Genomic DNA, 26,112 nt, shown 5'->3' on the forward strand with positions numbered 1-26,112 from the left:
TGTAGATCCTTGATGATGCATTGGAGAGGTTTTAGTTGGGGGCTGAAGGTGATGGCTAGTGGTGTTCTGTTGTGGGGTTTTTTTTTTTGTTTTTTTTTTTTTTTTGTTGGGCCTGTCCTGTAGTAGGTGACTTCTGGGTAAACTGGACAGTGTCTACGAAAAAGAATAAATGGACACAAATCAGACATCAAGAATTATAACATTCAAAAACCAGTCGGAGAACACTTCAATCTCTCCGGTCATGCGATTACAGACCTGAGAGTGGCTATCCTTCAACAAAAAAGCTTCAAAAACAGACTCCAGCGAGAGACTGCTGAATTGGAATTAATTTGCAAACTGGATACAATTAACTTAGGCTTGAATAGAGACTGGGAGTGGATGAGTCATTACATAAAGTAAAACTATTTCCCCATGTTATTTCTCCCCCCCACCCCACCCCCCACTGTTCCTCAGACGTTCTTGTTAACTGATAGAAATGGCTCACCTTGCTTGTCACCATGAAAGGTTTTCCTCACCCTCCCGCTGGGTGATGGCTCATCTTAAGTGATCACTCTCCTTACTGTGTGTATGACAAAACCCATTGTTTCATGTTCTCTGTGTGTGTATATAAATCTCCCCACTGTATTTTCCACCGAATGCATCCGATGAAGTGAGCTGTAGCTCATGAAAGCTTATGCTCAAATAAATTGGTTAGTCTCTAAGGTGCCACAATTCTCCTTTTTCTTTTTACTAGTGTGACTGGGAGAGAAATGCTGGTTTTCCCCTTCCCAAATATACACCTTTTCAATCTTTGCTGCAAAATGCTTGTTATGGGAGAAACTGGTAGATGACACTGCTACGCATGGTCTTGCATTTTTTTCTGACCATGCAAGCAAGTTTTCACGCTTACAAGTAGTGCTGTATTGTTAGTTTTTGCAAGCAGCAGGAGCTTATTCTCTGCTTTTAACTAGAATCAATTCTGGAAGCATAGTGGACCCCTGGATGTGGGCTGAGATTCCTGAAAGAAGGGACTATCTGCATACCTAGAGACTACATGTCACTGATTTCTGAAACGGAAAGCCAACCTGCAATGTGCCAAACATCAACCACTACATGGCAGAAGGGCAACATGCTCCATGAAGAAAAAGAAAACTGTTTTATTGCTTTTTGGACAGTTACCCTCCTAAGCATTAGTTTAACACCACACTGGGATTTTGTAATTCTCATCTGTGTTAACCAGTACCACCAGCAACATGCTACTTGTAGGAGAAGCAACACAATTGATCTGAAATTAAAATGAGATGCTGTAAATTATTTCCAGTTTTAGCTTTACAAAGCACTCAAATGACAGTACACAGACTCTATACAATGCTGAATAAGACAGCTTTCACAGGATTTCTCTAATTTCTTTACATTATGCCCTTCTGAGGGCTGCACTGGCTATCTGCCAGCAGCCAAAGGGCTGAACCTACTTTGCATAAAATGAAGCATATTTCAGCTGCCCATATCTTTAAGTAAGAGATGAGGCTTGCAGAGACTACAGGTCCCAACAACCAATCCATCGTTTTACCACAACCAGTGAAAAATGGAACCCTGCAAGTTGGGACCCATAGTCTTGTTGGGCCATATTTGCATCAAAGCCACAGGCTGCACTGGCAGAACTCTAGTGCAGTTTAGACTACACAAGTCTAGATTCATACATTTTAAGGCTAGAAGGGACCATGATGATCATCCAGTCTAACCTCCTGTATCACCCAGGCCATAGAATTTCACCCAGTGATTCCTGCATCCAGCGCAGCAATTTGTGGTTGAACTAAGAGTATGTCAAGGCTATATCTACATTGCACTTTTGTTGGTAAGAAGTGTTTTTTAAAAAAAAAAAAAAACAAAAACCCAACCAACAAAAATTTTAACAACAAAAAGCGCTGGTGTGGACAGCGCTTTGTCAGCAGAGAAAGCTACTGCCCCTCATTTGGGGGGGGGGGGGTAGAAATTATTGTAGTAATTAGAATCATTAGTTTTTCTTCTGTATAATTTAATTTTTTTTTTTTTGGAAGGGGTTGGGTGAGATTTTAATTGGCTGCATTGTGATACGAGGAAGAGGGAATAGATAAACTAATTTTTATTCCAATAGTAACTTCAATTTGTAGTGCTTCTTGGTCTTGTAACCTCTTCGTGACACAGAATCAGTTCAGTTGACCATGGACATGACAACTCTTGGATATCATGGTTGGTAACTAAGGCTGGTCTATACTACAGAATTAAGTCGACGTAAGGCAGCTTACATCAACCTAATTATGTCCGTGTACACACTACAGCCTTCCTCCCACCGATATGAGTGGGTTACTACACCAACATAACTCCACCTCCATGAGCAGCGAAGGGCTTTTGTCAGTGTAGTTAGCAATGCAGTGTCAGTGTAGACACTATGGGTTACTTACATAGGCTGTTGGCTATCATTCTTGTCCGTTTCACGTGTGAAATTGACAAGAAAGCCACTCCCTGCTCCAACTGTCACCCCAGAGTGGGTGGAGGGCTCCCACTAGAGCCTGGCTGCTGCCTGGTCTCTCGGTGCCCTGCGCCCAGGCTCCTGGCAGGGAGTAGGGCCACTCTTAAGTTGGTGGAGGTGCTTCTGGTGACGACGTGCACCACTGACAGGAGGGAAGTGTGGACCTGTAAGTCAACCTAATATAGGTCAACTTGTTTGTAGTGCAGACACACGCCTAATGGTGATCAAAATAAAACCAGCCTTGCTGTTCCCAGTTGGGGTTAATCCCATCAGTCACATAACATCTGTTTTATTCAGAACTCCAGATCTTTGATTAAGATTTCAAAGTTGCTGATCAAAGTCTTCCAAATCAATTTATCATTTGATAATTAGCATACACTTACATTAATGGTGGTTAATGTCTTCTTTTCTCAGCATACACACACATTAATGGTGGCTAATCTCTTCTTCTCTCAGCAGTATAATTACATTGAGCGTAGTGCAGAACTTCGTAAAATTGCTTTGTGGTTGCTTAAAGGCTAGTTTAAAGCTATATACTGTATATTCAGAACTAGAAACTAACCATGTGTGTTAAGATCACTGTTAGAATTTCTTAATATAAATGATTACATTTGAGCTCAATATTCTCTTAGCCTCATGTCTGCTTAATCAAAGCCAAGTTGTAACCTTCTTTCTCCTTCACAACACTGCCTAGATCCCTACTGTATCAGAGGCTCATGGAATCCACTGCTCTTCCTTCGTGGGTTTTGGTTTTGAGATTGGTGTTGGATTTTTACGCTTGATGTTTGTGTTGAACTTAAGTGCTTTTTTTAAGCTTTTTGTATTTAAACGTACTTAAATTGTGGCTTATGGTTTTGACTACATGTGAATTGTCCACTGTGGTTGATGTGAAATGCAAAACTCTTTAGGGGAATGCTTCTTGTCCCATGAGTGACCACTTTGGACTAACCATTTTAATACTTTAAAATGTTTGGGTGAAGGTCAGCCATCAAATGGTTGTGTACTGTTTGCATCTTTTTATACCAATGTGAGAGTCAGTCATGGGCTTTCATGCTTTCTGATGGAGTCGTAAGAGTTTCAGGACTTAATTAGAGCTCTCATACAGGATGTGCTGCAAGTCTGAATCAGAGTGGATCAACCACAAGAAACAGTGTGGTTGTCAGATCAATCAAGAAGGGATCTAAGACTTTGTATTTGAAGACTTTTTTTGGATCAGTCTCTAGCTTAGACCTCTGAAAACCCCTATAACTTCCTCTACATTTTCTTGTTATCGGAACTATGGGGGAAGGGAAAACATGAGATGGGAAGAAACACCAATAGCCTTGTTGAATAAGGAGGTGAATCCAGAGGTCATTTTTAGCTTTCCATTGGTGTAACCTGCTGTTTTTCTTACTATTTACAGAAGTGAATGCTGTCGCCCGTCAAACACAAAATATTGTATTTACCTTAGCCTCTCTTGCTTTACAGGCTGGACGCAAAGAAAGAAGTGACGCACTGAACTCTGCAATAGACAAAATGACTAAAAAGACCAGGGACCTGCGTAGACAGGTACAGAATGAGTAAAATATTAATGTAATGTAGTAAGTGTTATAGAAATTAATGCAATTCTGAATGTTCCCTATTGGAAACGTTTTGTTTATCTGAGTGCTTTACGTTCTGTAATGACAGTAGTTTTGCTTTTTTTTTTTTTTCTTGTCTAGTTCATTGAAAGCTAGAAGCTTACAGCACTTTGTTTGAGTGACAGTATTAGGGTTTGAATTGCAATCTTCTATAAATAACTATACAGAGAAGACATTTTAGATGTTGAATTAAAATAAAAAATTTTGGACTCAGATTACAAACAAGTACACCTGTAGCAAGAGTGTGTATAATGCTAACACTTAGGGACAGTTCACTATTAAAGGGGGAAAAGTTCACTTTAAACCCAAATGTGGATGTAGCAAAATATATAGCAGAGTTGAGTTTATTTTAACTTTTCAAAATCCTTATGTTGAATTAAATACAAAAATAATGGTGTTAATTTTAATATTCAGCAGAAAAAGTGCAGATTTAGTCACTGAAGCTAAGCCAATATCTTCACATTTTAAATAAATATTAATGTGCTCAAATGAGGGGTTGCACTGACTTAACCAATTTGATTAAATTGGCGCAAAAACTGCATGGCCCAACCCGAAGAGAGAGAACCCTGGTCACACACCGCAACAGAGTGAGCAATTGCTAAACGAATATTTAAGTTCCTTATTGTGGTAAACATTTTCTTCTTAATAAGATGCAAGAAAACAGTGGTTGAACTCTGTGCCAAAAATCCCAACTAATTTTCATTTTAATTCTTAGCTCCGCAAAGCTGTTATGGATCATGTGTCGGATTCTTTTCTGGAAACCAACGTTCCACTTTTAGTATTGATTGAAGCTGCCAAGAATGGGAATGAAAAAGAAGTTAAGGAGTATGCACAGGTTTTCCGTGAACATGCCAATAAATTGATTGAGGTAAGGTCATACAAACCAACTGAAGTTACCAGTTTTACTAATTTTAGCATAATTTCTAGTTTTGTTTTCAAACTGTATTCTAGCAGTTAACACATTTTATAGTATAAATAGGCTTGGCATAATTAAATTAGATTTTTTTCTAACTTCACCGATTAATATTTTTGTTTTGTACCTTTTTACAATTGTTAGATATCAAGGGGAAGAGATTTGGTGTTAGGGCAGTGTGGAAACTGGTGTTGCAGGAGCTTCCTGCCTAGCCAAGAGGGCCAAGATACTTGGCCTCAAGTTGCAGGGGAGGCTGCAATTCTAGCCTGGCAGAGCAGAGACCTCCCAGCCAGGACTGCGAGGAGGAGGATGAGTCCTGGACACGGGTGCTGCTGCTGAACAATGGCTGGTGAGAGAGAGTGGGTCCCTGACCAGCAGAGTTGCAGAAAGTCTGTCATAGACCCCCTCCCTCACTCCCATGACAGTGGGACTGCAGGCGCAAATGGGAGAGGCTGTATTGCTGCCCACTGTTACCGATAGATCATTTTCATCGATATCAGCATGTCATTGGAAATTGATGTTTACTGGCATATATCGATTTTTAGATCGAATCCTGCCAAGTCTAGGTATAAAACTATGCTGACAGTTTTCTACAGACTAACTCACTTACATAAGTGGTGATCAACAGTTTCTTTTGCCATAGCTTGTGTTTTTTAGTGATCACGTAAAGCATAAAAAGATGCATTGTATTTTCAAACCATACTTTGAATGTTTTGTAAAGTTGTAGTTTCAACCTGTGGATTTGTTGTTTGTCTGGCTATACTACACTAACTGAGATTATTCTAAGCAGAGACATAAGTAATCATTGTCTCCTTCACGCTGGTATATTGAGTCCAAAATATATGTTGTTGTAAATGTCATTTGAAACATCTGTTATTGCTAGGTGAAATTGGTCTTTAAGCAAAGGCTTGTGGAATGAACACTACAAATTTCTGTACAAAAATAAGAATTTTGATTCAAAAACCTTAGATAAGGTCAATTTAAGAATATATTATTTGAAAACATAAGTCATCAAATGGAAATTTTTCCTGTCTGTAAGACTGTTTTCTAAGAACACTAACTTAAATGGGAAACTTACCAGTTTTAATTAAAATACAGAAGACAAGTCCATCTACCATAAAAGTTAATGTCTTTGGCAACTGGTATTGCTGTTAAGAAAAAAGTTCAAGTTCATTCCAGGTCTTACTGCATATGTCTTAGTAATAATGACCTGCTGCCTTATTATTCACATTTAGTTTTGTGCAATATTGCAAACAAAATTATAAAGGAACATAAATCTACAGTTGTAATTGTTTACTGCTTGTGCATAGTTAGATTTTTCCCAAACCTTTAAAAGTTTTGTTCTATATATACTGTCAGGTGGTCGGTTGAATGATTAATTCTTACCCCAACCTCAATTGCAGTCTTAAAAAAGTCAAATGCTGATCAAAATGTACTGTATAATAATGCCATTCTGCTGTTGAACTACAAAAGAGTCCATGTGACTTTTAGAATAATCTTGGGGTTTTTTTATACAACTCTTATTTATTTTTTCTTCTGGAACAAGGCAGTTTTCAATCTTTCATTGATCTGACTCTTACATTAATTCTGCAAGCCATTTTCTCACTAGTTTAGTTTAAAAGACTCTTGGCACCATCACACGTACACATGAGAGACTGTAAGGTCTTTTCAGCACAGGAATCACATATGGCTAGGTAATGTTTTCCTTGAAATAGTTAGCATACAGTTAAACAGTTTGGAGGTACTATTCATAAATAAATCAAGGGGAATTAATTTAGACTGCCAGGACAACCTGAATTCCCTGACCATGCCTAATACTTTTTTATTTAATTGGCTTATTCAGTCACCTCAGTGCCCCCAAAAGCCTCTCTTGGTTTTGGTTGGTACTTGGTGTAAAGCGGTTCTGCCTTTTGGTTTCTCCATACATTATGCTTATTTGATTGTATGGGAAGTGTGAAAAATTAACTCTAATTGTCTGGCAATATCCTTTATAAAATGGCATTCCTCCTGAAGTGTGAAGCTTCTCTATGCAGTTTTGGAATCTGGAAATCACCTTATGATGTATGTCAAAGGAAATTGATAAAGCTTTTGATTAAATATGCTGTGATACTTCTCTGGAGCCAGAGCTAACTGTAGACACATGCATCTAAATAGTGGTATGTATGGGGGTTTTCAGAAACTTGGGGGAGCTTTCGAAATTGTGTATGTCAAAGGTAAAAACATGCTGCATTGTAGCTCTTTAAAGTACACCTTGCAGATAGTTTACATTTACCTCAATATATTCACCCATCTGGATATGAAGTCAAATGCTGTAGGGGACACTCGGGGTCTAAGGCAATGGGTGCCAACAAAGAAGCTGAATAGGGACTGTGTTGTGGCTGAAACACTGAGAAACCAAAAACAGTTACTGTTATGTAACTTTTCAATTTGGCTTTTGACTTTTATATACTCAGCGTAGTAGCTTTAATGTAGTTTTAATGGCATTTTCTTAAAGATTAAATAATTCAAATTTTTGCTCTTTAGCTAGATAGTACTGGAATAAAGTCACTTCTATTCAAGAAATAGCATCCACACAGGGAGTTATACCAGCATAGCTATAAAGATATAATTATACCACTGTAGTTATGCTAATCAGTTTCCCCATGTAGGCGAGCCTTCTGCTTCTACAAGTTCTAGATATGTATGACGTGAACACTGAGCAGCTGTCATTCTCAGCACATGAGGCATTATTTGATCTTGCTTGTGTTTAAACACAAAGCTACAAATTAAATTTTTTGGAGAGTCTGTGCAGTCATACATTCTGTTGCTCAAGAAAACGGCCTTGTGCAAGTATGCATTAAACAGAACACTTCTGACTGGAATCAGATACTACTAATATGATGTGCTACATACAGCAACTCTTTAGAGATCTTTGGTAATCACTTGCTTTCAGAAGTGTAACTATGCCTATAGAAGTAACATGATCTATTGGACTTATTTACAGTGCACCACAGAGTGAACTACTGGGCTGTGAATTGCAGAGCACACCAAAATGTTGTGCTTTAACTGTGCCACTGGACATGCAGCTGGCATGAATTAAAAGGTACTTAGCTCATGTTAACTTAGTCCTTCTGAAGGAGGACCATGTTAACATGAACCCTAGTAGGTAACTTTTAGTTTGTTACAGTAGAGTCTATAGAGGGCATTGAGAGAGCGACATTTTGGTGCACTCTTCAGTTACCCCTTTAGTTTGCACTGCAGTGCAGTATAGGCATACCTAGATGTTTACAAACCTCTTCCAGGAGCGTATGTGCATTATACTAAAACATTAGCTTCCAATTGTCTGTCTCCTTTTTCTTAGAAGGAATAGAGTGCCTTTGCAGGATCGTACTGTCAGTTTGCCTGTTAACTTTCTTCTTTGAGTGATTGCTCATGTGCAGTCCAATAGGTGTGCATGCGCCGCATGCAAGATCGTTGGAAGGTTTTTCCCCTAGCGGTACCTGTTGGGTTCACTGTGGAGACACCTGGAGTGGCACCTTTTATGGCAGTGTGTATAGGTCCCTGCTGACCTGCCGCCTGCTCAGTTTCTTCTTACCACCAATAACGGTCATTGGAGCAGCTCAGTCTCTTACTTTCGCAAGTGCCTACCTAGTTGTTGTATATAGTTGTTAGCTTGTGTTACATTAGTTTGTAGATTAGTTGGAGATACTTTGGGGGGGCTTCCCTCCCACCCAGTCCTAGTTTCCCCAGGCACCGGTGCATGCGTCGGTCGCAGGGGTTTAAGGCATGCAAGAGGTGTGCAAAACCTATGCCCACAAGCGAGCCCCATGCTGCCTGTCTCAAGTGTTTAGGAGAGGGCCATCAGACGGATAAGTGCCCAATTTGCAGGAACTTCAGACCCAGGACTAACAGAGAACAGGACTATCGTTTGAAGCTCCTACTGATGGAGTCAGCCCTCCACCTACAACTGGCACTGGAAGCAGCACCAGCATCATCGGTGTGCAGCACCCCAGCACGGGATGTCCTGGCATAGAGGAAGGACTCCTCCAAGGAGCACTGGTGCCACTCCCCAACCTGTAAGGCCAGTGCCACCAGCTGGCACCGTTCGCAGTCCCCAGTGCTACATAAGAAAAAGAAGGCAGATGGGTCGTTCCCCCATCAAGAAGCCGTGAGGGAGCTCCAGTGGGGTGCATCCCCCGGCGAAACACCCACGGTCTGGGCCTCAAGACCTGGCACCCTTGACTCCAGCCCCAATGGGAGGCCCGTCGAGTCTGGTACTGATGGTGTGCGTGGGTGCACAGGCCGGGTATGGACCCACTGGACACAATAGTTAACCTTCCCCTTGGATCACCAGAAGGCTTTACACCTGGACTTTCAGAACCCTGGCATAGATCTCTACCACTTGATCGACAGGAATAACAGCCATCTTCTTTGTGGAGAAGTCACAAGAGGGGAATGCAGTACATATTCTGCCAGTGATTTACACAGCTATTTTCTAATCTAGACAACAATAGAACACTGCGGATCTGGAATCCTGGGTTCTTGGCTCCAGGATGGAAGTATTGTTTACTAAAGCAGTAGGAATGTGGATGAAACTTAAATCTCTTGTATTGGAGACCTGGTTCTAGTCTCAGCTCTTCCTGAAGTGACTCTGCAGCCTTTCTCTCAACTTCTTTTTATAATGGGGGAAAGATAATTGATCGTCTTCTGTGGCGGGGATACAAATGCTTGCTCAATAAGAAGGGTTTTGAAGTGCACAGTAACAAAATACACATCAGTAGAGGTGAGATTTGAACTCGATGCCTTCTGGCTCCCTAAGCTAAACTTATTTTGTTGCACGCTCTTCTGTCCTCCCGGCAGAATGTCATCTGCCCCGTGGTGCAACTGTGCAACCAAAATGTGGAACATCCTACAAAAAATCTGGCACACTTGAGAGGTCTGTGCATCACAGATAAACAAAAGTTTCCATGTCCCAAAGAGCTTCAGTTGGATGCCCAATTGAATTGGGTGATTGTTTCAATAGAGGGGAGAAACTAACTAGATTTTATTAATTTGAGGGCTGTGTGTGGATTGCCTCACTTCCTCGTGCCATACTGGATAGCATTCTTCAGATGGCTTTCAAAATCACTATGTTAACCCATTAAATTAGCTATCTTTTACCCTGCATTATAATGGAATTAATACAAAGAAAGAAAATTGAGTATCAAAAGAAGTTATTTTGAGAACAGATATGTTAAGGTGATATAGGAGAAGTCCTGCAGAAATTAAGTTGAATTATAAATGTCCCTAACTAAAAATGTAAGAGGTTACTCTTTTTCCCCCTCATCTTCAGTAGCGTCAGCAGTCAAACCTACAGCCAGGGTGGATTAATTTAAATCACCAATTTTAATCACAGTTTAAATCTGCAAGCAAGAAACCTTGATTTAAGCAATCATTTTAATCGTGTTTTCCATTTGTAGTTATTTTCTTAAAAAAAAAGTTGATTTTCTTTGGTAACCAATAAAACAGGTTGATTTGCAACTAAATATAGCCTTTACACTAAATTGGGTGGTGCTTCTTGCTAAATAAGAGGATATGCTATCTATGCATATTCATTTTAAGCAATTATAAAGCTTAACTTACATTTATTCAGATTCTTAACTTTTTTCCATTTTTGTTAGAAAATGAAAAGATTTATTAGGTTATTTTTTACTCTGTTTTGATGGAAATTCAAGTTAAGAATGCACAAAAATAGCACTTGAATTGTTTATTAAATAAAACTAGCTTAAATGTGCTGGACACAAGAAAAAAGGTTTGTGTTCTGCATTTAAAACTGATTTATTAAAGAAAGGAAATGTAGTAGTGAATTGAACTGATTGTAGGTCATGATTTTTGGAACTAGTGTATCTCATCTGCACATTTAGGTTTTATTCATAGATTAGAAGAAGAAAAGAAATTTCCTTGCTTTTTCTGCTTCCAATTGGTGTCTCAATTCTTTTGACAATAGTATCTTCTGCACAGAATGAACTAGTCATTGAACTGAACTAGTCTCTGTGCAGAAGACACTATTGTCAAAAGATGGTTTAGCACAGGGGTCGGCAACCTTTCAGAAGTGGTGTGCCAAGTCTTCTTAAATTACAGTAAATAAATAGTTTCGTGTGCCAGTAATACATTTTACATTTACAGGAGCCAGCGGACGGAACCCCAGACTGGCAGCAGGCTGAGTGGGGCCTGCGGCTGGGACCCCAGCTGGCAGGGACTGGTGGACTGAACCCGGGACTGGTGGACTGGTGAGCTGCTCATCCTGCTGCTGGTCTGGGGTTCCGGCCGCCGGCCTCTGCCAGCTGGGGTCCCGGTGGCCGGCCCCGCTCAGCGCACTGCCCGCCCAGTGTTCTGTCCATCCAGGCCAGCAGCAGGCTGAGTGAGCCCGGCGGCCAGGACCCCAGGCCAGTAGTGGAGCTGCCAGGACCAGGGGCTGGAACCCCAGCTGGCAGGGGGCTGGCAGATTGAACCCCAGGCCAGCAGCGGATTGCCACTGTAAATCAGCTCGCATGCCGCCTTTGGTACGTGTGCCATAGGTTGCCGATCCCGGTTTAGCATTTCAATGAACCCTGATTCCTGGTACTTAGCTAGTGACTTCCACCTGTTCAGTGGTTTGCCTCACTTCAAAATTTGGCAGAATTATTTCTTTTGATCACATTGGGAGCTCATGGTTGGCTGAATATCCACCATAACCCCAAATCTTTGTCACTGCTTCTCAGGATAATGCCCTATCCTGTGAGTACGGCTTAATTCCTAAAGGTATACACTTACATTTACCCATGTTAAAACACATTTGTTTTCTTGCGCCCAGTTTACCGAGCGATTGAGATTGCTCAGAATCAGTGACCTGTCCTCTTTATTATTTACCGTTTCCCTCATTTTTTGTCACCTGCAAACTTTATCAATGGTGGTGGTTTTCTTTCAGGTCTTGATAAACATCTTAAATAACAAGGCCAAGAACTCATCCCTGGTAGACCCCATTGGAAAAATACCTGCTTGGTGGTGATTCGTTGTTTACAATTGCATTTTGAGACCATCAGTTAGCCAGACTTTAATCCATTTAATGTGTGCCATGTTACTTTTTATCTTTTTAGTTTTTAATCTGTTGTGCAATACCAAGTCAAATGTGCTGATTTGCGTTAATATCCTCTTTTAATTCTTTATTAATCCAATCCCATATTAGCTGTTCTATTATCTTGCACAGGATCAATGTCAGGTTCACTGGCCTATAATTACTTGGGTCGGTCTGTTTATCCTTTTCAGAAATTGGCATATTAGCTTTATGGAGCTATCCCAATACTCCAAAATGTACTGAAAATCAACATTTATGATCCAACGAACTCCTCAGCCAACTCTTTTAAAACTCTTGGGCACAAGTTTTATCTGGACCTGCTGACTTAAAAATGTCTAACTTTAGTAGTTAATGTAACATCCTCCAGAGGTGGTAGTGGAATGGAAATAACATTATCCTCCTCATATGAGACTGTATCCCCAATATAGAATGGAAATACTGAATGCTTCCACCTTTCTTGCATTTGTGGTTAGATGTTGACAGATGTTTGGCTCTGTGTGTGCGCGCACATGCTCATGTTTTCTTTGTGTGCCGCCCCAGCCCTGCTCAGACAGCTGGCACAGCAGACCTCAAGCGAACCACACAATGACCACAAGATCCCTTAAGGGATGAAAGCACCCAGCCAGGTTTCCTGTTGACAAAGCATGGGTACTAGTATTCCGCAGACTCTACTGTACCACTAATACATGTATTCCTTTAACAACAGACCAGCTTAGTAAACGGCGGGTCTTTTCATTCCTCTCTAAGGCCAGACAAATACTTCTGAGATACATTTTTATACCCCAATACAAACAAGTTACTACTCCCTTTGACACAGTTACTGCCCCCGATGTCACTGGTTATCACCCATTATCTTGTACATGTTGCTTTGATTAAAACAGTTTTATTACATACTGTCATCTTGACCTTATCTTTTAGGAGGGTACAGTGTGTTCCTGTTACCCTTGGGTAATGTTTTTGTACCATCCTTGATATCGGGATGTTCTGGTACTTAATATTGGGATGTGTTTGCTTGAGCACTTTTTGATGAGCACTTCTTAGGAATGTGTATTTGCAATATTAGCCCTGTTTTTGCCAAATTTTGTGAGCAGATTTTGCCTCATATCAGGCCTCTAATACAAGGGCATATATTTCAGGCACTCTTCCTACTACAGTATTATGATGATTCTACCATTTCCATCTAGAAATAGGCCAATATCATTGTCAGGGTTCTTTTTGTTCCTATTATACTTAAACTCCTTATTGCCCTTAACTCTGCTGGCCATAGATTTCTGCTGATGTGCCTTTGCCTCCCTATCAATTTTCTATCATTTCTAACTTCTGATTTATATTTGTTACTGTCAAGGCTGATTCCCCACTCTGGCACTTCGAGTGCAGAAGGTGGGGGCCCGCAAGGATTCTAAAAATTAATACTGGCCACTCCAGGCTGGTATTAAACTCCCAAGGTTACAGCTTTTCTCTGACCTTGGATGGGTAGATGCTGCCACCACCCAAATGCAAACCCCTTGGAACCCAGGAAGGCACACTTGGGAATTCCTTCCTGTGGGGTACCCTCAAGCCCTTTCAACCCCCCTCTGGGAAAGAGCTGAGAAAGAAAACAAAGGAACTTAGCTGTTGCCCCCGCTAATTAAATAACATATGCACAAACCTCTTAGGACACCAAAAATCCAATCTTTTTCTTAAAAAAGAACAAAGAAACAAAGAAAGAAACAAAAAACAGAGAGAAAATTAAAAACAAAGAAAGAAAATGCATCTGGAACTTAGGCTTTTGCTAGATTTTAAAAAAAACACTTACAAAAATTAAACATCAAGAATAACCTTCTTGAGGTCCAGCTTAAAGGTTACAAGCAAAACAAAAAGCATTTGGGGTTAGCACAGAGGAGTCCACAAGCCAATAAGAAATACAGAAATAAACCTAATCATGTCTTTTTAAACATTCTTGATTTATTTACCTATCTGAGTTGTTAAATAAGTAGTTCTAGATATAATCTGATGATTTTCATATCTGGCCTTCAACTTCTCACAGCATAACTGCTCCCTGAAGAACCACAACACCCAGACAAAGGGAAGTCTTTTCCCAATTTTAAAAAGTTCTAGCCCTCCCTTTGGCTCTTTTGGTCAGTGGTGCCCACTCCTTTCCTTTTACCTGTGGACTTGTTAATCCTTTACAGGGAAAGCAAGTAGAGAACAGTTACTAAGAGTAATTTTATAGCTAACTGGCTGGCTGGGTGCCCACAAAAGGGACCTACCCCTCTCTCATGTATCACAGTTACTATCGACTTTTCCTTTCTTCCATTTATGTCTTCTATTTTTAAAAAAATTGTGTATAGTGGCCTTCACTTCCGCTCGAAACCAGGTCAGTTTTTTTTAACCAGCCCAGCTGCCTTACTCAATTGTGTAATTGTGGCTTTTGGGGCCTTTAGTAAGGTGTGTTTAAATGATTCTCAGTTGTCATTCACATTTTTCTGATTAAATTTTCTCCCAGCTGATTTGGATCATAATTGTTTTTTCAGCTTTGTGGAATTGGCCACTTTTAAGCTGCGTGTGTAATATTACTGATCTGGACTTTATTCTGCTTGCACATTATAAATGTGATCAAACTATGATCACTTGTACCAAAGCTACCATTATTTATTTTATTATGTGATCAGGTCCTTTTTATATATTAAGACAAGGTCTAATAAAGAATTCTCCCATGTTGGCTGCAACATTTTTTGAGGTAGGAAATTGTCATCTATAATGTTTAGAAATTTCAGGGATACTTTAGTATTGGCAGCATGACATCTGAGCATGTGCCACTCAAACTGAAATCCCCTCCTGATCACAAAGTTTTATTCCTGCACGTTATAGATAGGCGCATAAGGAGGCAGTCATCCTGTTCCTTAGTGCAATTTGGTGGTCGGTAGCACTCACCAACTAATACCCTCAAAACATCAATTTTTGTAATTTAAATCACTGATTTTTCTCCATTGTACCTAAGGCAGAATCTGCTGTTGTCCCCCTAGGGGAGACAGCAGAATCTTCAGGCTTACTGTGTTACTCTTCAGTCCCCTCCCTAGACTATCCTGAAACATGGCTTCCATTCCAACCAAAGTTGTCTGTCATTGCCTGGCTGACTTTTCCTTTCCCTTCTCGAAGTGTTCTTGCATGTATTATCTTAACAGCTGGACTTAGACCAGCATAACATTTGGCACAGGCCACTAAATGTCAGGAGAAAATTTGTAAAATCAACTTCAGTGCTTCAGTTCCTATTTCAAAAGTGAAACGCCAGTAAATATTGAGAAAAGAGCAAGCTTGTGTCCACAACATTTTTAGTAAGTCAGACAAACAAAACCTTAAATTTGACTTTTGTCAACAGTCTTGCACTATGCAATTTAATTGGGAGACTTATTTTAGCTTTGAAAAAGGGATTGTAGTGATACAGTTAAAAAGGTACTTTAGAAAGAAGTCCCTGATGGACGCTTGCAGTAGGCATTTGTCACCTAGAAACGTCATGGACTTGACGCAAAATCTGCTGAAGATATTTTGGGATGGGGATGTTCCTAATTTAAAATTTAAAAAAGCAAAAATTTTTTCCTTCAGCACCCTAGTGTCCGGTGTGTTCTGTTCTGTTAGGTGTGATTTTACCTTAAAGCCTTTACTTCAAAGAAGGCTTGATGTAAGACCAGGAAGCAGAGCTCTCTGTGTGCTCTTTCAGAGGCATCAACTTCTTAGGTGAAGAGGGGACTATGCTGATTATCGAAAGGGATTACGTAGGCAGCTTTTCTTAGGGCATTAGATTCTCACATGTAGAGATTATTTCCTCATTGTCAGGATTTACCCAGTGAGAATCAAATTATGATTTTAGTGAGAATAAAATTCGGTGCTTCCTTCTCCGTCAATGATCTATTTCAGGGATTAGTAAAATTTTTCCATTTGTGACCTCACTCACTCACTCTTTCCCATATCCTACAATAACTTTCACACTTGGTCCCAGAATTCCTGCCTCAAAAAGCCTTAAATGTGGTAATTTATATACTCACCTTATTAAAAACTTCATGATTTAGACATTAGCCATTGATTGAATCTAGTTGCTGAAGTTGAAGGTTATTTCAACCAAAAGGGCTAGAAGATAAGCTTTCATTTTAGAAACAAGTTAGAATTTAGAAAAGCTGGTTGAGCACAAGTCCCTGGGGCTGGATGCACTGCCTCAGAGAGTGCTAAAGGAGTTGGCGGATGTGATTGCAGAGCCATTGGCCATTCTCTGAAAACTCATGGCGATCGGGGGAAGTCCTGGACGACTGGAAAAAGGCCAATGTAGTGCCCATCTTTTTTTAAAAGCGGGGGGGGGAGGGAGGATCTGGGGAACTACAGGCCAGTCAGTCTCACCTCAGTCCCTGGAAAAACCATGGAGCAGGTCCTCAAGGAATCAATCCTAAAGCACTTATAGGAGAGGAAAGTGATCAGGAACAGTCAGCATGGATTTGCCAGGGCAAATCATGCCTGACTAATCTAATCTACCTTCTATGACAAGATAATTGGCTCTGTGGATGAGGGGAAAGCAGTGGATGTGTTATTCTTTGACTTTAGCAAAGCTTTTGACACAGTCTCCCACAATATTCTTGCCAGCAAGTTAAAGAAGTATGGGCTGGATGAATGGATTATAAGGTGAATAGAAAGCTGGCTAGATCGTCGGACTCAACGGGTAGTGATCAATGGCTCCATGTCTAGTTGGCAGCCGGTATCAAGCAGAGTGCCCCAAGGGTCAAATTCCCATTTGCCTCCACTGTCAGACAAGGGACAATATCTTCATTAATGATCTGGAGGATGGCGTGGACTGCACCCTCAGCAAGTTTGCAGATGACACTAAACTGGGAGGAGAGGTAGATATGCTGGAGGGTAAGGATGGGATACAGAGGGCCCTAGACAAATTAGAGGATTGGACCAAAAGAAATCTGAGGTTCAACAAGGACAAGTGCAGAATCCTGCACTTAGGACAGAAGAATCCCATGCACCGCTACAGACTAAGGACCGAATGGTTAGGCAGCAGTTCTGCAGAAAAGGACCGAGGGGTTACAGTGGACAAGAAGCTGGATATGAATCAACAGTGTGCCCTTGTTGCCAAGAAGGCCAATGGCATTTAGGGATGTATAAGTAGGGGCATTGCCAGCAGATCGAGGGACGTGATCGGTCCCCTCTATTTGACATTGAGGCCTCATCTGGAGTAGTGTGTCTAGTTCTGGGCCCCACACTACAAGAAGGATGTGGAAAAAATTGGAAAGCGTCCAGTGGAGGGCAACAAAAATGATTAGGGGACTGGAACACATGACTTATGAGGAGAGGCTGAGGGAACTGGGATTGTTTAGTCTGCAGAAGAGAAGAATGAAGGGGGATTTGATAGCTGCTTTCAACTACCTGAAAGGGAGTTCCAAAGAGGATGGATCTAGACTGTTCTCAGTGGTAGCAGATGACAGAACAAGGAGTAATGGTCTCAAGTTGCAGTGGGGGAGATTTAGGTTGGATATTAGGAAAAACTTTTTCACTAGGAGGGTGGTGAAGAATTGGAATGCGTTACCTAGGGAGGTGGTGGAATCTCCTTCCTTGGAAGTTTTTAAAATCAAGCTTGACAAAACCTTGGCTGGGATGATTTAATTGGGATTGGTCCTGCTTTGAGCGGGGGGTTGGACAAGATGACCTCCTGAGGTCCCTTCCAACCCTGATATTCTATGATTGCAGGTTCCATAAAATATTGGTGTATGAAGGATGGGCACTGAAAGTGTTCACTAATTCATGAGGGCAATAAGCAGAGGGAGAAGAAAAACTGGGCATAGGCAAAGGACGGACTTAAAATTAAATCTGAAAAGAAATAAAGACCAGAATGGAGGGAGAGAAGCTGTCTGAGCCTGGAACAAGCTAATGGAGAGTTTGAAATGAAATAGATGATGCACCTTTGAACTGAATCTTGAGATGAATGGGCAGTTGGTGGTGTTTTTGAGTATTCTGCTTAGAAGGCAGCCATACAATGGAACGGCAGTAGTCAAAATAAATGGAGATAAACCTGAATGAATATTTTTCAGCAGAGCAAAGTCATGACAATATTGCTGTATAAGAGGATTGCTGAAGAGGTGGCAATTGGTAGAATTACAAATGTTAAGCTTTCCAGCCAAAGGAAGATGCCAAGGTTATGGACCGTGGAGGCAAATGGGAATTTGAGGAGCTGGCATTGATTGGATATTAATGTCTCTCTCCCTCTCCCGTTCCTCCACAGAAGCAGTTCTCTTCAGTGACAGGCAGAGACAATGAGTAGGAAAAAGTCATTATAAGGTGTTACACAACTGTACTTACCTTATCAGTGTAAAAGTGTTTTTACACTGACTTTTTTTTTTAAATTCAAGATAGGTGGAAAGCAGTAAAAGGCTAAATTACTTTCTACTCTAGGTATCTCAATCTTTTCATCCCAACAGCACTTAAATAACTTTTTTGCGTGGTTCATGAACAGATACCTGTATTTTATTCTTCATGTATAAGTTACCAACAATAGCTTAATGCAGTTGGCAATAACCTGAATTTTAATCTTATTAATCGCTTGCGGTATTGGAGTTGAGACAAGTAATGTAATCAGATTAATTTGTAGAAGGTATTCCTCCAGTAAGTATTACTTTCTCTGTCCCTTTTTTCAGAAGTGCAGTTTATTTACAAATCCTATCAAACTTAATGTAAGCCAGAGGTGCTCTGCACTGAAAATTTGGCCCAATTAGATAACTATAGGCACCACATTTGAAATTTTTGGCTAAAGTCCATAAACTTAATAATCTTTGCTTGCTATTCATAAGTGGAGAGAGAGAGTTTGTGTGTGTGTGTGTGTGTGTGTGTGTGTGTGTGTGTGCTGGTATCCAATTCACCTAATCTAGTAGCCACGATACATAGAAAGGTTTTATTGTTGAAAGTGATGTCTGAAAGACTGCCTCTAGTAAAACACACTGATTTTTGAATTCTTGTATGCTGTCCTTCCTACATTATGAAATGTGTCCTAAATTACATTAACCAGCCCCCATGTACCATAGAAATATTAAGCAGTTGAGCGGGCAATAATGGCAGTGGAGAGAAAGGATTGACATCCCAGCCAAGTACAAGTAACTGGCTTAAAGTTCCAATACAAGGAACTACTTAAAAAGGACCACAAGGTGTGTTCATAGCTAAGACTAGGTAAGGTAGGTACGTAATAAAATGTTGGCGGTCTCACCTGGCTGTAGATTAAAAATGCTGTGATCTTTTCTATCTTCAGACTCCCTGCACTTTTGACCCATTTCCTGTCAGAATCTGTCATATGGAGAGATATATAGACTGCAGCAGTTGGGACTTCCTGGCATAGCCAAAGTAGATTCAAGTGTTGAGGGCCATAGAGACCATTCTAAATATATAAGCCAAAGCTCGCATACTGAAGCACTTTGACAAACATTCAAAACAAGTGAAAGTAGAAGTCATTTTCTTTTGACAGAAAATCTGTAGAGCACAGATGTGATCTGAAATGAAATACTGCTTTCTGCACTGGCTCCCCAGTCCAGTTCATTTTATTATAGCCAAAATAGTTCAGTGTATTGACCTATTATTCTATGAAGGTTCATATACAATGCTAATTACCGTACTATCTGATTGTTTTTCAGTAGTGCATTAAGGCAACATGAATAACATCTCATGTGTTTTCTCATACTCTCCTCAGGAGAAGCATGTCCTTTTGAAGTGTCTCCTTTAGGAAGGATTTTAGGTTTGGGGTTTTTTAAATAGATATCTGTATTTGTTAGAAAGTAAGGTCAAAGAAATGTGGCTTGCACTTCAAATGGAGGATAGTGGTTTGTGATGGAGCTTAGTTCCTTGGGGTGTTGATTCCACTATATGGGACCAGTCCCCAAGAGAGTCCTGTGTCCTGCACAGATAAGCTTTATTATAGAGAGTTCTGTTGTGCCAGAGAGCTGTGGTTATTGACCAGTCTTCATCCTGGAGTTTCAGCAGTTGTTTACATGCCCTGGACCCAGGCCATGGAGCATCTTGAAGATAAGGACTGAGACTTTGAACTTGATTTGAAATTCTATTGGAAAACAGTGTGGAGAACAGAGGATAGGGTCAGTATGCTCGTGGTTCCCTATGTTGCTGCAGTGTTTTGTGCTGGTTAGAGTTTCTAAAGTCTGAAGGCTTCGTGCTCAGGTATATCACATTGCTGTACTCAGCTGAGCAATGAGGAAGATGTGAATAACTGAGGGCAGGTCATCCTCCACCACGAGGGAATGGAGTCTCCTAGCGAATGACAATGATAGCAGCATGTTTATGTGAGAGCTTAAAAGTACTTTCTGATTTCTAGCTGATGCTAAACTATGGAATGAATTAACCAACTGTGGATGTATAAGTTCATCAAAGGAGACTGCAAACTCTTCAAAATACTTTCCTCTGTCCTCCAGCATCATTTCTGTTTTGCTCAGGTTCAGCTTCAGCCAGCTGCTGTTCATCCATGAACTGATCTTGTCCAATCATTGGGCCATCTTGGTGGCAGTGGTGTGTTCATATGTGGTAAAGGATAATTAGAGCTTTGCATGTTGTTGGTTTCTTGGGTCCGTGTCATTTGACCTCTTCACTTAGTAGGTACTGAATAGGACCAGAGAGAGAATTGATCTTTGTGGGACTCGTGAGAGGGGTTTAGTGATGATGCAGTTTCCATCACCATGCACTTGATGTGCCTCTGCAGGAAGGACTCAAACCATTTTAGTACATTATCCTGGACTCCTCTGAGACAACAGTATCTCATGATCAGTGGTGTTAAATGCTGCAGAGAGGTCCAGAAGGATGAGAATGGATGTCTGCCCTCTTATCAGTTGACAGGAGGAGATCTGTGAGCCTCACTAAAACGACTTCATTTCCATGTCCTGGCTTGAGTCTGGATTGTGGTAGGTCTAGAATATTAGCTTCAGTAGGTGAGCTTATAATTGGCCCGTGTCTAGCCTCTCTATGAGCTTGGTCAGGAATGGGGAGACTTGATGCATGATGGTTGGCCAGAACAGATATATCCCTGGTCAGTTTCTTCTAGTTGATTTGGCTCTTCCATGTGAAAAAGAGGAAGGGAAGATTCCTTTTCTGAATGATGTGCTGGCTCTATTGCTCAAGAGTGGCACCAATTCATGACTTTCTCTCACAAGCCCAGGAAGAGTAGGGTCAGATTCACAAGTCTTAGGCTGAAATTCCTTAAGAGTGTCCAGAACTTCTTGATGAGAGAATGTAATGAAATCTGGGAATGCAGGTGGACTGTTGGTGGGTATAAGTAGAGCAGATCCATGCAGTCTGAGAATACGTGTGATCTCAGCAAGCAGGAAGTTCTTTCTTGCATGTGGTGCTCGGTTCTGATGCAGGTTGCAGATGCTCAAGAATGAGGCAGTTTAACACCCTAAGTAGCCCCTTGGGGCAGGTTTTGGCGGCTTCAGTGGAGGAAAATAGAAAGGTTCTTTTGGCCTGTAATAGTCTCTGCGTAGGCTTTGAGGATGAAATATCTAATTTCTGTCTTTATTAGCTTATTTTTTTGCTGTCGTCATTCGAGTTTCTTTCCCTGTTTTCAACTGGTGCAGGGTGTCAGAAAAACAATCTATGTGGCCAATGGGGAGGGAACAGTGGACCGTTGAGTCCAGCGTGTGCTGATGGCCAAGGTTAGCCATACAATGATGATTCACCAGGTCCTCCGTTCCTTATTCTGTGGGTATAGTGCTGCTATCTTTTAGTTGGCTTTGGAATTTGTTGAAATCAGTGAGTCTTTGTGGTTGAATCAGGATCACTGGTCTTTCTTTTGATCTATTAATCATAGCCCAGGAGCTGGAAGGTCTCTGGCCCTGCCTTGTTAAGGAAATTTCCTCACTCCATGGCTGAGCTCGCATGACAGTTACGCTCAACTGAAGAAAGAAATTGTCTTCCAGTATGGGGGAGGCTTATCAGTGTAAGACAGGAGCTGGACCTAGACTATGAAACTCATTACCTGAAGAAATAATCGCCACAAGCCTGGTCGTGTTCAGAGCTAAATGAAAAACTCCAACTTTTCTTTCCCTTGATAAATTCTGCGCATACAAATGCAACTGATAAATGAGTAAAGTTATCTCCTACAGGCTTGGAAGAAAGGGTGGCGTTTTAATTTTAAATACTTAGGAGGTGATTGAGTATTATATTGATGGGGGCATGTGAGTACCCAGGGCTCTGATTTCATTGTTTCCCTGTTTTGCATTTTTGTCACCTGCGCAATTAACTTTCTCTTAAAGGCAATCAAGAACCTTTTTAAACTTTGTCTCCAGCCTTTTGAAGCCTGAAAACATTTTGCCTACCAATTTTTATCCCTTGTTTATAATGAAGCTTGAAATTACAATTGGTCTTGTTTTTGCACCAGCATAATCAAGTGTGCACAGCCCTAAGAATAACATTTATTTTAGCTTTAGACCAGAGTTCCACTCAGTGTACCTTTTGACTAGTTTTTTCTATATGATTAGGGTCATGATGACTTATTTTTAATCTGCCAAATGTTTAATAGGCTAGTAACTGTCTCTTGGCTTCAACTCTTAAAATATAACTCTCAAAGGGATCCACTGAGGAACTTTGTCCCCTTTGCAACTTATTGTATGATGTGTAAACTAATTATGTTAAGGATGGTGTGTTGGGGATGGATTCTGTTAACATTTGTGAGCAATGCAGGAAAATTTGAATTGAAATAAATGTTTCATTTTGGATTTTCGAGTTCCATGCCCTCTTCATTTTTTTTTTTTCAGCGTGGGAAAGGGCAACGTGCTCTTGACCATTAAATTAGAAAAGACTGGGGGGAAATGGAGCAGGGGGAGCTAAAGAGTTAAAAGTAGCACTTTTTTACTCGTTGACAAGAGTTAGGCATGGCTACACTTGCAGATGTAGAGAGCTTTGAGTTAAACCACCCTTTGTAGAGCGCAGTAGGGAAAGCGCTGCAGTCTGTCTACACAGACAGCTTCAAGCGCACTGGTGTGGCCACATTTTCAGCACTTGCATTGGGAGCAGTGCATTATGGGCAGCTATCCCAGCATGCAAGTGACTGCAACGTGCTTTTCAAATGAGGCGGGTGGGATGGAGTGTGACAGGGAGTGTTGTGTATGTGGGGGGGAGAGAGAATGGATTTTGGGGGTGCTGGGAGCATGTCAGCATACTATCTTGTAATTTCAGACAGCAGCAGACCCCTCTCCTGTCTTCCTGTCTCACATTCACATTCCACACGCACACCATTCCATAGTAATGGTTGCTTTGTCTCAGAGCAGATAAGCAGCCAGCTGTCAGAAACGGAACTCTGAAAGGGCATATCTGCATTCCTGCAACGATTCCAAAACGATGAGAAGAGTGGCCACTTGACTTAAGGGGATTATGGGACCTTTCTGGAGGCTGATCAGAGCACAGTAATGCAACACCTCGTTCACACTGACACCGCGGCGTTGCAGTCGAGGTGCATCAAATGTTATTCCACTCACCAAGGTGGAGTAACAGGAGCGCTCTAGCCGTGGAATTAGAGCGCTCTATGTGCCTTGCCAGTGTGGATGGGTAGTGAGCTAGTGCGCTCTAACTCGCAGCTGTAGCCAAGCACTTAGTGTGTTCATGCTGTCTGACTTCTTATTTTTCCTCAGTCCATTCCAGTATAGGAATAGTTCTTTCAAAATTTTAGGGCTTGGCTACACTTGCGAGTTACAGCGCATTAAAAGAGCCCCGGGCACACAAGCTCACTACCAGTCCACACTGGCAAGGCACTTAGAGCACACTGACTCTGCAGCTGGTCCGTCCCTGGTACTCTACCTCGGCGGGTGGAATAACATTTTGTGCGTCCCCACTGGAGCGCCACAGCGTCAGTGTGGATGTCCTGGTCTGTTAGTGCACTCTGATCAGCCTCCAGAAGTGTCCCACAATACCTGTTCTAGCCACTCTGGTCATCACTTTGACCTCTACTGCCCTGCCTTCAGGTGACCAACCGTCAGTCCCGCCAGGCATGCTGTGCTCTCAGCAAATCCTTCCAGGTGACCGTGCTTCCACGGGCCAGGTGATTCCCCAGTATGAAGCAACGGCAAGGTGCTCGTCCTCATCAGTGTTTGGGGGGAGGAAGCTATAGAGTCCCAGCTGCGCTCCAGCTGTAGGAAATACGATACCTTCGGGCAGATATCAAGGGACATGATGGAAAGAGGCCATGACTGGGACACACTGCTGTGCAGATTAAAGTGAAGGAGCTGGGGAATGCCTACCACAAAGCCTGCAAGGCAAACAGCCGCTCCAGTGCTGCCCTTGCAACCTGCCGTTTCTACAAAGTGCTGGACGCGATACTTGGGGCCGACCCCACCTCCACTCTGAGTATCACCATGGATACTTCAGAGCCCAGTTCAACAAGGAGGAGCAGCAGCAGCAAAGCTCTGGCTGGGATGATTTAATTGGGGATTGATCCTGCTTTGAGCAGGGGGTTGGACTAGATGACCTCCTAAGGTCCCTTCCAACGCTGATATTCTATGATTCTATGAATTCAGTTGCTTTTTTTGCTCTTAAACACAAGTGTTCTTTTTAAATCTCATTTTTTAGCCCTCTTGTGGTGTTAGTTAGGTAGACAGGTGGCACAAGGGCTGCCTTTTGGAAAAGTGGGGTGAATTATTCAACTAAATCTTGTTGCGCAGGACTTCTGTATTGTTTCAGGTACCCTTTAAATCTATTTTGGAAATACATGATGTTCTTTGAGTGCTTGCTTATGTCCATTCCATATTAGGTTTGTGTGCTCGCCACATGCACCAGTGCCAGAGGTTTTTCCCTCAGCAGTATCCGTAGGGGACTGGCTCTGGTGCCCTCTGGAATGGTGCCCACATGGTTCCCCCCCACCTCAGTTCCTTGTTGCCACCAGTGACAGTGCTGGAACATCTGCTGCTTCAGCTAGCATTGATTCCTTCTCTTTCTTGTGAACTTTGAAATCCTGGAAAATAGTTATACATAGTTACTAGTTTTCTTATTTACCCTCAGTAGTAGTTCTCAAACTCTCCATTAGTCCTGAATGGGACCCGGTCGGGGAATGCCTCGGTCCCCAGGCTTTAAGCCCTGTGATCACTGCTAATGGCCTATGCCCATCAGCGATCCCCATACCAGATGCCTGAGGGTGCTTAAGTGAAGGATACGTAAGTGATGAGTTGTATCTGCAAGTCCTTCAAACCTAGGATGAAGGAGCGTGATATCTGTCTAAGAGTGCTCCTAATGGAGTTGGCACTCACTCCAGCACCAAGCACTGTGGCTTCAGTGTGCAGTGTTCCCCTGGTGCTGTCCATGAGCAGTCACCGGTCTCCCTCCACGACTCCAGTCAAGAAGCTGAAAAATACTGAGAGGGGAAGATCTCCTACCTCCCACAAGGGAAAGGAGAGGGTACGGGGCGATCTAAGACTTGTGTTGGGCAGCTCAACATCCCCCTTGGGAAGTCAGACCCCAGCTCAAGTTGAGGGGTGCAGCCCATCCCATACCTTGCCTGTGACTCCAGATAATGGTCCAGGCCCGGGCCAACTTCAGATACCGTTGATGCCCGAAGCCCTTCAAGCAGCTCAGGACATCCTGACGCACCCAGTGCTGCCCTCACCGGCTCCTGCAGTTCCCTGGTCTCTGGGAAAACCCTCATTGGGACCTATGTGTGTGTCCCTGCCCCAGTGGTACCATGCCCTATTGAGAGGGATGTCCCGCCAGAGGACATCTGCCTGCAGCCATCACGCCTCAGGACGAAAGAGGCAGGCTCAGCGGAGCCCTCTTGGGTCCCCGCACTGGTGGCACCGATCAAGGGACTTGAGGTGTACCTTACTGTTGCAGACCCTCTGAGGCATGCATCCCCCAGCAAGAACTGAGCAAGCACCAGAGACAGCCGATCACCGGGCCGGCGTTGGCTATCTCTAAAAGGAAGGTCACCCTACTCAGGCCAATCCTCCCCGGCAACTGGCTCATAGAAGCTCCCAGTCCCATTCAATGTCCAGGTACCTATCAAGTAACATGAGGCATGGATTGC

General features: G+C 42.0%; 1 protein-coding gene across 3 annotated transcripts in view; it reads left to right on the forward strand.

Annotated features, from left to right (window-relative positions):
* The window catches only part of CTNNA1 (catenin alpha 1), a 189,162-nt gene that overhangs the window by 109,402 nt on the left and 53,648 nt on the right, over positions 1-26,112 (forward strand). For all 3 annotated transcript variants that reach the window (XM_038412232.2, XM_043520096.1, XM_043520097.1), the window contains 2 exons: positions 3,956-4,036; positions 4,823-4,975. In XM_038412232.2, the coding sequence (XP_038268160.1) occupies positions 3,956-4,036; positions 4,823-4,975 (234 nt within the window). The remainder of the gene's footprint in view (positions 1-3,955; positions 4,037-4,822; positions 4,976-26,112) is intronic.

The sequence above is a fragment of the Dermochelys coriacea genome, chromosome 8, assembly GCF_009764565.3.
Source record: "Dermochelys coriacea isolate rDerCor1 chromosome 8, rDerCor1.pri.v4, whole genome shotgun sequence".
In the NCBI taxonomy this organism is placed as follows: Eukaryota; Metazoa; Chordata; order Testudines; family Dermochelyidae; genus Dermochelys; species Dermochelys coriacea.